General features: G+C 33.7%; 3 protein-coding genes across 5 annotated transcripts; 1 reads left to right on the top strand and 2 right to left on the bottom strand.

The window, feature by feature from the left end:
- Positions 1–350: 350 nt before the first annotated feature.
- On the bottom strand, positions 351–3,908 carry LOC120080798 (uncharacterized). 2 transcript variants are annotated; one of them, XM_039035440.2, is made up of 11 exons: positions 3,551–3,908; positions 3,314–3,461; positions 3,030–3,101; positions 2,688–2,759; positions 2,364–2,435; positions 2,095–2,238; positions 1,919–1,999; positions 1,736–1,807; positions 1,538–1,609; positions 791–862; positions 351–698 (listed from the first exon to the last, which is right to left on the bottom strand). In XM_039035440.2, the coding sequence occupies exons 1-11, from the start codon at positions 3,645–3,647 to the stop codon at positions 608–610; spliced, it is 993 nt and encodes a 330-aa protein (XP_038891368.1). In that variant the 5' UTR covers positions 3,648–3,908; the 3' UTR covers positions 351–607. The 2 variants fall into 2 exon arrangements, with proteins under 2 accessions (XP_038891368.1, XP_090171753.1); XM_090315627.1 differs by lacking the exon at positions 2,364–2,435.
- Positions 3,909–6,628: 2,720 nt separating this feature from the next.
- LOC120081217 (CLAVATA3/ESR (CLE)-related protein 9-like) lies at positions 6,629–7,075 on the top strand. The gene has a single exon (XM_039035921.2). It carries the CDS (start codon positions 6,631–6,633, stop codon positions 6,925–6,927), a length of 297 nt encoding a protein of 98 aa, XP_038891849.2. The 5' UTR covers positions 6,629–6,630; the 3' UTR covers positions 6,928–7,075.
- Positions 7,076–7,766: 691 nt separating this feature from the next.
- Positions 7,767–10,194, bottom strand: LOC120081216 (putative SNAP25 homologous protein SNAP30). 2 transcript variants are annotated; one of them, XM_039035919.2, is made up of 6 exons: positions 9,934–10,194; positions 9,003–9,584; positions 8,583–8,676; positions 8,345–8,472; positions 8,154–8,251; positions 7,767–8,040 (listed from the first exon to the last, which is right to left on the bottom strand). In XM_039035919.2, the coding sequence occupies exons 2-6, from the start codon at positions 9,495–9,497 to the stop codon at positions 7,941–7,943; spliced, it is 915 nt and encodes a 304-aa protein (XP_038891847.1). In that variant the 5' UTR covers positions 9,498–9,584; positions 9,934–10,194; the 3' UTR covers positions 7,767–7,940. The 2 variants fall into 2 exon arrangements, with proteins under 2 accessions (XP_038891847.1, XP_038891848.1); XM_039035920.2 differs by having other exon boundaries at positions 9,003–9,502; positions 9,934–10,074.
- Between the last annotated feature and the right edge of the window lie 238 nt (positions 10,195–10,432).

The raw sequence follows: 10,432 nt of genomic DNA, 5'->3' as shown, positions 1-10,432 counted from the left end.
AGGAGGGAGAAAGAGAAATAATAAGAAAATTCTTTTCCATGTCATTTTGCCGCCATGTAAGCATCTACAAATTTTTTAATTTAAATTTAAAGATTTTATTTAAAAAATGAATTTTTAAACCTATTCTTAAAAATTGATAAACCAAATTAGCCCATTTAAAACATTATTAGACTAAATAAGTCTATTTATCAAAACTGAGGAACCAAAAAGTTTTCTTTTTTTTTTTTTTTCTAAATTTTAAATCATCTAATGAAATGATATTATAATTGAACCACATTTGATTAAAGTAGCATGCTTTAGAAAAAGAAAAAACGAACCTTCACTTTCATGTTGACATCTAACAAGCGTTCTCTGGGCAAACACTGAACATTCTTCTTTATAATACCAAATGCTTGTTCATGTATTTTCATAATTTTGGACTAAAATAACAAATTAACACCTAACAAAATTTTCAGTTCATCTCGAGGATATGAAAACTATAAAGCTATAATTCCCACATATGGAAGAAGCAATTTTCTTTTTCTTTATAATTCCAAGAATAGGAAGAACCCTTTGGGTTAAACATAAAAAAGAAGCTTCAAATTGAATAAAGAATGACAGGCGTGGTTTAAACAACGAAATCTGTGTCTGAAACTTCAAGAACCTTGTGAAAGCCTATTGGCTTAACACCTTGTCGAAAAGCATTACCCTCGATGAACCTATCAACCATATACAGAAAAACCAAATATTGGTTTGCTACGTAGTCAAGCGATAATGGCAGGAAAACGAAAAAGAAGAAGAAATAACTCACATCTCTTTCAATAATGGATGCTTGTAAAAAGCATCTGAGATTCTCCCACTAAATTGGTTATAGTCCAAGAACCTGTGAGTCAACGGAATTTCATATATTATGAATATCTTATGAAGCAAACGAGTTGCCAATTACGAAGGATAATGCAACAGAAGAGAAAAAGTAGGTCTATGATCGAGGAAAAATAGAACTAGTCGGCATTCATATGTAAGTGTAAAGTGAGAGAAAGGCAGCAAGTGTGAGTGTTGGTCATGAAATGAAATGTGAAAAGATATGGAACCGCATTACTAACTTAGCTTCAAAAATAAGATATTATCAAGCGTCGTATTGTGCTTTAACTAAGGAATGGCAAGCAAAAAATATTTGCCTAATGCGAGCATGAAAATACGTTCTTAGTGTTTAGACATGTAGAAACACACTGGAAACTTTGAAGATCTGTTGTTTATTTTTCTTTTTCTTTTCTACTTTGGAGGGAGGCCATGGGTGTTGGGGATTGAGTTAAACGAGAATGAATTTATCATCACCACTACCAGTAAGAATGCACAATCTATTCCTATAAGCTTCTTCACCCTGTTAGCTAACCTACAGTTGCCATAAATTTTTTCGCCCTTATATGCAATCATAATTAATAACCTAACTCTTATGCAAAAAAAGAAAAAAAAAATCTAAATCAAACAGCACAGCTCTGCTTGCAGTTCCAGCTTAATGAAAATATTCTACTGACAAGGATAATGATAAAGTACTTACAAATAAGTAAGTCTTGGCATGCGGGCTAATTCAGCAGGAATTATTCCGGACATCTTGTTGTGTGATAGGTACCTGACCCAAAAAGAAAAAATCACTTCCATCGACTCCATAACAAAAGGAGAATATGATCCTATAACTATACATTATCAGGCTTCAAAAATCCCAAAGCAAATTACAAAGAAATAAAGTGAAACATACAATATTTCCAAGTTTGTCAAGTTTGCAAGTTGAGCTGGAACTCCCCCAGTAAAATAATTATCATTAAGATACCTACACATCACAATACATTTAGTTAGTCAAAATCAACAATTCAACAATTTCCAGAGGGACACTGGGAAAATAAAACATTCGAGCAATTCTAAATTTACATAGGCTACGTACAAGTTGCGAAGCGATGGAAAGCAGCCATCAACACGTATGAGTTCCCTAATGGTGCCGACCAAGTGATTGTTACCAACATCCCTACCAATAGCACAATCGCAGTTATCAGACTGATATTCGGTATATATCCAAAATATGAGATTTGTCAGCAGTACAAGAAAGTAAGTGAAATTTACAAATGGCGAAGATGTTGCAGGGTGCCCAATTCAGGAGGAATTCGTCCAATGAAACGATTTTCTTGTAGGTGTAGGTAGCGAAGCTCTGGAAGACTAGCAAGCTCCCTTGGAATTTCTCCCTTGAAATTATTGAAGCTCAAATATCTACAGAAAATTTTGTACCAATTTAGCCACACGTAAAACAGCAAAGAGCCAAAAGAACCAAAATAATAATAACCACTAAATCCAAAGAAAAGGATAGATCAACTGCAAGAGCTACCACTACTTACAAATGAGTTAAACTCTTCAGCTCACCAATTTCAGGAGGTATGACATCTTGCAGCTTATTCCACCTCAAGTTACTAAGGGAGGAACAAACAAAAATCAATAACAAACAGCAGTCAAAAAGGAAACCTTGCTAAGAGTTTTGTAGCAAATGTGAAAGGTGTCCTAGATTAGAATATGTAGTTTTATACTATAAGTGTGGATGGCTCTAAAACTTTGTTTCCTACTTAAACTAGATTAGCTAGTATAGTTCCAAGTCAAGTTAGTAAGCTGAATATAATAGAGCAACTGAACATCACTTCTCTAAAAGAGTAAGACAAGGGACTTACAGTATCTGAAGACGCTTCAATCGTCCAATTTGCGGAGGAATCGGTCCAGTCAACTTGTTATTGTGAAAATCCCTGCAATAAGAAAACATTTAAACCTTCTTTGATTGCCGTGATTAAAACTATTTTCTCTCTAACAAAAGGAACCTCAATTTTGGGATAAAAGAAAGTACCATCTTGATGCAGTCTATCAAAAGCTATGACACAATGCACAAACAGAGACGATTCTAAAATATTGTCAGAGAAAATCCATGTTTTTCCCATGGGTTAATTGCTTCATTCAAAGATTTAGCATTGGACGAGAAAACAAAATTCTCTAATACATTTAACGAAGGAAACACTTACAGCCTAGTAAGATCCAAGAGATTGGTTACAGCTGTGGGGAACGGGCCAACGATCGAAACCGCATAAACTTCCCTACAGTAGCAGATGAAACAACCCCAATTTAACGCATCAAACAGATAATTCCCAACTTATAACAATAAATTGAACGAGGATAGAACGGTAAGTGAGGAATCAAACAACAAACAACAAGGAAAATTGCAAAGAACAATGATCAATTCAATAAACTAAAAGAAAAAACAGAAAAAAAAAAAAAAAAAAAGCCTTGAGGTTGAATCTAATCATACAATTTAGTAACCACTCTATAATCTCCCTGAGTAGTACAAGTGACACCAGACCAGGGAGGCAAATCACCATCGCCACATGGATCGTCTCCAACCCAAGAATACACCACTCTCCAGCCAAGAGAAGCCTTGATCTCATTCAACGCTTTCACTGCAAAATAAAAATCATTCAGTCCATTAAAACGAATAGAGAAAAGGGATCAGAGCAAGTGAAACAGAAAGTGATGTTGCTGTGAATACCATCTCGTTTAAGGGTTTTACAGAGAATAGAATCGTTCAGCAGAGAGAAAGAGAGAATGAATAGACAAAACGCGGGGAGTGAAAGTCGCCGCGCCATTGTTTCAGATCTGTGAGTTCCTTAACTTCAAGAAGTTAATAGAATTCGAAAATGCAGAAAGAAATCGATGATGAATTGATAGATCTGAGTGAAGAAGAAACAATTTCAAGAACTTGCGCGCTTCAAACAGAGGCTCCCGTTTTTTCCACTACGAACTCCTCGAGTTTGCTCGTTCAGGAAACGCGGAACAGCCGCTATTCGTCGGTGGCTTAATTCAACCTTCTTATTTATTATTTAAGATATAAATATTAAATGAAAGATGAAAAAGGTAAAAAGATAAGTGGATAATTCAATTCAAATATAACACCGTAATAAATAATTGGTAAATATCAATTTACACCGGTAACATTTAAATTTTAAATTAAGAATTATATTAATTTAAATTTTGATCTTTTTAAATAGTATCAATTTATATCCCAAATTAATAATTATATCAATTTATACACTGATCTTTCGTAAGTGTATCCAAATAAAACATAATGAAAATTGATATACTAATAAAAGTTAATGATTTAAATTGATACAATAACTAGTTTGGTGTTTAAATTGATATACTTATGAAAGTTCAGGATTTTAATTGGTATATTAATTTAAGATTTAAATTAATACGACTTCCAAAGTTTAAGAGTGTAAATTGATATTTGTCCTAAATAATAATACTTTCCATTTGATTATCTACCGGTTTGAATTCATGTTTATTTTTACTAATAAATACTTCTAATTTCAATGTCAATGACATGTCAGTTAGTATTTAAGGTTGTATTCAAATATATTAAAAAAAAAATCAACTGATTTATAAATATAGCAAAATGTTATTATTTGTTCGTGATAGACACCGATGGACATCTATCGATGTCTATCGAAGTCTATATAAATAGTGACATTTTGCTATATTAAAAAATATTTCCAACCGTTTAAAATAATTACCCTAATTTTTAAGGGTTTTCAAAAATTATATTTTTAAATTTCTTAAATTAAATTTTTTTTAATATTTTCTCATTTTCGTGAACTTCAAAAGTTATTTAATAAGTTTATAAACTTTCACTTTTTAAAAGGTTCAATATAGCCTTTAACTTTTTAAATTTGTATCTAATAAGTTTCTAACATATATATTTTTTAAAATTAATTAGTATATCAATATAAAATTAAATTATCTTTTAAAAAAATATGTCGTTTGGGATAATGAGTTAATTATTATAGTTAGGTTATGATAGTTTGTGTCTATAGATTATTTTAGCATGGGTTATAATAGTATGTGTTTGAGGTGTAAACTATTTTAATTTGAGAATGAAATAGTAAACAGTGTAGCAAATAATAAAAAAAAATAGTAAAAACAGTATCAAATGAGGATTTTGAAATAGTGTTTGTAACGACCCGAGTTCAGGAGGGGTACATGAATGAACAGGTATCACATCCAAACGAGAGAGATCCTAAGGACATGAAAGTATGGTTAAGAAAGATTTAAAAGAATTGAAAGTTACTATCTATACCAATAAGGTGAGATTCCGAATCCTAGGGTTGATGGTAACCAATCAGAGGTTTTGAAATAGTTTTACTGTAGCAAGAGGTGATTATTATATTTTGATGATAACTTTTATCCCAAACACCCCTAATTGGTTTGAAGACTTATTCTATTGAAAGTTTATTAGCTTTGAACTAACTGGTTAAATATATAATGTTTATTAGCTTTGAACTAACTGGTTAAATATATAATGTTAAATATGAAATGTCCATTAGTTAATTTTAGTTTGAGTCAAAATACTGCAATTGGGTTATTGACTATATATATATATTTCCAAGTTAATAAATTGGCTATAAATTTTTTCCAAGTAAATAAATGCAAGTCACTAGATAGTCATGACAAATGGTTAAATGTTAAACACAAAATGGTGAAATATTAAATGTTTTTCTTTTCTGTTAATTTTTTGACTCAAGTATTTCACATCCCCAAAAGACATTGATTTGGAAGTTTAACTTGGAACTTTTAATCTAAGTCATCAAAAAGAAAATTACATCTTTCAATAGGGTAAATAGTCTTTCCAAGTAAAGAACCATGGTTTTTTTAAAAAAATCATTTTTATTTAAACTCTTTTTATAAAGACCTTTAAAAATAAAATTTAAAATATTTCAAAAAATATGTTGAATAATTATCAAACATTTTAATTTTTCTGATATAACTTATTTTCAAAATAAATACTTGCAAAGTTAAACCAAATACACACTATATATTATTGGTTAAATTGAAAATTTGGTCCCTATGATTCATAATTAGATTTTAGTCCTTATGATTTGATAAAATTCTCATAAATAGTCCATGGTAGCTCTTTACTCGTGCTTCTTTCGGTGCATGGACAACGAAAGACTCAACCTTCTTCAATCAGCCAAAGTGAGTGATTTAGTGGTATTGACATGTATTACGATCCAAGAGGTCGAAGGTTCAATCCCCCATCCACGCAATGGTTGTAATAAAAAAAAACCTTCTTCAATGAGATTAAGTGTCACATCACATCATTTTATTTATTATTACTTCTAATGTTTCATTCAATCATTCAATGACAAATTGAATAAAAATTAGACAATATTTGCATGGAAATATTGGAAGAAAATAAAGACGATCTGAACCGTTGAATGAAGTGTATAGATAGAATGATCAAACGATGATGTTTACTTACATGAAAGCAAAAGCTCTAATGAAGAGTGAAAGTGATTGCCAACTATACCCTTGGCCAATGGAGGCCCCTCAGCTCAGTCCTCATTTCATAAGGCCATAATAATAAATCCTCAGCCTCAGCCTCCTCATGAGTCTCTCGCTCTCTGCATTTAAACTTACTTCCCTTTCCCTTTCTTTCATCTCCTTCTTTCTTTCTTTCTTCCCCCGCCCTTTTCTCTCTTTCTCTATTAGAAACTCTTGACAATGAAAGCCTCTTTCTTTCTTTCTTCGTCATCCTTGTCGTCTTTTTCCACCAATGGCCATCTCTTCATGATGATCTTGATAGTTCTACTTGTCTTCGTCACATCGTCTGCTTCCATTGCCGTGCCAGAAGCTTCTCCGACCATCTCCCACCACCAACCGCCTCGCGGTGAAGTACTGCAGCTTCATCCTTGTGATGCTCTCACCCGTGAAAACTCACGTTCTTTGTGTATTCATCTTCATAGAGTTTACCAACATCGCCTACCCGTTCATGTCCTGCCACCGTTGCTGACCCACAATGAGATTGATCCTCGATATGGCGTCGAGAAGAGACTCGTGCCATCGGGGCCAAACCCTCTTCATAACTGAACAAGAGAGAAAGAAAGCAAAGAAAGAGGAAAGAAAGAGCAAAAGAGAATCTTTCTTTATCAAAACAGACATTTTAGCCATTTCTCTTCTCAGAACTTTTCTTGCTATTGCAATAGTATATCATGAACGTCCCTTTTTCTTTTTCTCTTCTTGAATCCTGTTAGTTAATGGATCAAGAAGAATATTTAATCCTTGACCAAAGGTAGAAGAAGAAGACTATGCTAATTAGTTAACGAGTTTTGTCCAATGTCGTATTATCTTGTTTCGGGTTATTGTTGCTATTTCCATTCTTGTTTTTGTGTCCCAAACGTTCGAGTTTTGGCATGTTATAAGTTCGATCACGAAGAGAAGAACGTTATTGGAGTCCATTTTGATGTGGAAAATGGCAAAAACAAGCATGGAAATGGCAAGGTATTTACTTTAATGTTTTTACTTTTTTTTCTTTAAAAAAAGTCATAGGTGGTCGGGTCCGGAGGCACGATTCAAAAGAAACCCATGAGTTTCATTAATTTTGGAGGTATAAGGTACAAAATACCGACATGGCAGGATTCATGAGGTTTTCTTTCTTTGGAGGGGTACTATGGAACTTTCGTATCTTTTTTTTTCTTATTATTGTTCATGGAATTAATGTAATTTTGCTGTATAGGCTTGTACTGTCTGAATCATTGAAATATATATGTACGTAAATGCCCCATTTGAGTTTTTCTTTTAAAGCTTCCCTTTTCTCTTTTGTATTGTAACTTTATCTTCCATTTTAGTCAATCCCATGAAAAAGAAAAGAAAAATGTAACAACTACTAATGTTCGACTCTTCATGGCTGCTAACTATTTTCAACAAGATGAAGGAATATATGCTTTTTCTTTGAAAGAATAGAAGCAAAGTTTTGTACTTATTACAACCTTATAAAACCACAAGAAAAAAAATACACCAACAATTAAAGAATGTTTGAACGAAATGCTTCCAGCTAGAAACAAACAGAAGGGAAGAGGTGGAAGAAAGGGCATGTATCTGATTTACTTCCCAATCAATTTGCGAGCTCGTTGATTGGCGCCTTTCACTCTGGAATTCAGCTCATCGACATCGTCGCTTAGATGATCCAGAGCTTTGTTTTGCCTGCATTTTCCAGAAATTATACATTCAGAAGTATGTAATAAGCTAACAGATTGATGAGATGAGATAATAATACAACAATATTTAAGTTGAGAAAAGAGACAGGCGTGTGTAACCTGTCAAGCTCGCTTCCCATGTCCACAGCCATACTCTTCAGATCACCCAAGATATTACTTAAATCTGAGAGTGCATCATCTTGTTTTTCCTTCTCAGCCTGTGTTTACATTCTTACAGATTGGTTAAATTTGAAACCATGATAATACTATACTCTTAAAGATAGTGAAATGATGACAGCCGATGATCTCACCTCAACTTTTTGCATAGCACCTGACTGTTCAGAGGGTGGTGTTTGAGTAGCCGACTGTTTTTTGCCCGTAGATACACCCAATTTTTCCCTTTGCTCCTTGTTATTTTCAGTTCTCCCAGAGGAATTATCTGGAGCGCCAAAATGGACATAATCAATAGCAGATAAAAATTGGAGTGGCAGTAATATAGATACAAGAATGACAGTGTTTACTGAGCAAAAGAACCAGTGAAGATATAACCTGCTGTTATAAGAGGCCCTGTAATTTCTCTCGTCTTCTTTGGCTTCCAAGGCTTAGAGAACATGCCTCCAAGATTATTCAGAAGTTTCTCACCCTGTAATTAACAATAATGAATCAACAAACACATGAAGGAGCAATCAGAGTATCATAAAAAAGGACACATAAACAATGAAAGAGCAAGATGAAAATAAATTCATTCGTTTTCTGGCTAGCTTATCGAATTCCTAGCAAACTAAAAGGTTCTTCGTTCTTGATCATTTTCCATCTCTTACACAATAGGACACATCCACAACCTAATCATTACAAAAACTTGCAAGCCAAGCATATCTGATCAACATGGGGCAACTAGTAATTTCAGCAAAACAACATAGGACAGAATATATCGAAAAGGCGTCTGATGGAAACTAGAAAAGAACCTACCTTACTTAAATCTTTATCCATATCAGCAGCCATCCTGTGGGTCCTTTCAATTTGCTCACCCTGCTTATGCAACATGTCAAGGGTCTTGGTAGCATCTTCCCTTATATCCTCAGCGATCTTCAAGCAGTTATTAACAGATTTTGTGGTCTCCTCAGCTTTATACACAGCGTAGTTTTCCAATTCCTGCACACTCTGGTTCTCAAGTCCTCCCGAGTCTCGAAAATCATTTTTGTACCTATCTTTAGAGGCTGAAGAAGTTGCAGTCCCTCTTCTTCCAACAAAACCTTCATCGTCATCGTCAAAAGGGTTAGAGGACATTGAGTTTGGCATAATGAGCACAGGCTCGGAAGAAGTTCTTCTTGCAGCATTAAGAGTTTGTTTGGCATCAGGCCCAGTATCTGAATCAAAAGGATTAGTGCCAGATCCGGTTGATAATTCAGGATCTACAGAATTCTGCTTAGTAACTTTCGCGGGGGATTTCATGAAACCAAACATCCTGACTGGTACAAAGAGATTCTTGAATTTAAATGAACTATTGGGTAAGCAGCTATAAAACAAAGATCTGGTGAATATAACTGGTACCTGTAAAATAGTATTGAGAATATTTAGGGAAAATGCCGTAAGAACAACATTTCCAATAGAAACTTAACTCTTTAGAGGACAATGAATTCGCAGTAAACAAAACAAAATAACATCACCTAGCAACTGGAAATAAGAATGCAGAATACAATTCAAGCGAATAACTAGGGATCGAAAGTTAAACGAAACCGAAATTCTTAGCAATTTAGCCGATAAGGATACAGATAAACCATATGAACGGAAATGAGGGTTCAAAAACGGAGAAACCCCCTAGAAATGCAGTGTAGATACAAAAATAAGATCAACAAACAAGGAAAAGAATCAAGAAAGGGAAAATGAGAGGAAAGGGTACCTGAAAATTGGAAGCAGGAAGAAAATATGAAACGAAAGCGAGACAATGGGGATTTTGTTCTTGATGATTATCAGCGTGTTCGATACATAAACAGAGATATAATTGAAAATCCGTAACAGATTGATGGGAGGCGAAGCGGAAAAGCAGAGAACTGTACGTCTCCGACTCGCTAAAAGAAAAATAAAAGGTTCAATTAAGATGCAAAATTTTCATTTTGAAATTGGTTCTCCTCCGTTACAATTTTAGACCGTTGGGATTCTCAGATTGAGATTTTCCTTTTCCTTTTTATTTATTTAAATTCTAAAATTCTAAATTCTAAACAACAAGAATTTTGTTGGGAGTGCGCCGCACACGTGCTGGTGCTTCCCCTATTTTTCGCTCACATCACTCTTTTTCTCCCCTAATAAACGGCGGTTTAAAAAAGATAAAACACCTGTATGAAATATGTTAAATTAGATGTAAGGTAGATTGTCCATTTTTAATGTTCATTAATCATATG

The sequence above is a fragment of the Benincasa hispida genome, chromosome 7 (assembly GCF_027475165.1).
Source record: "Benincasa hispida cultivar pf3 chromosome 7, pf3_genome.v1.1, whole genome shotgun sequence".
Taxonomy (NCBI): Eukaryota; Viridiplantae; Streptophyta; class Magnoliopsida; order Cucurbitales; family Cucurbitaceae; genus Benincasa; species Benincasa hispida.
This window is presented reverse-complemented; position numbering and strand designations above follow the sequence as displayed.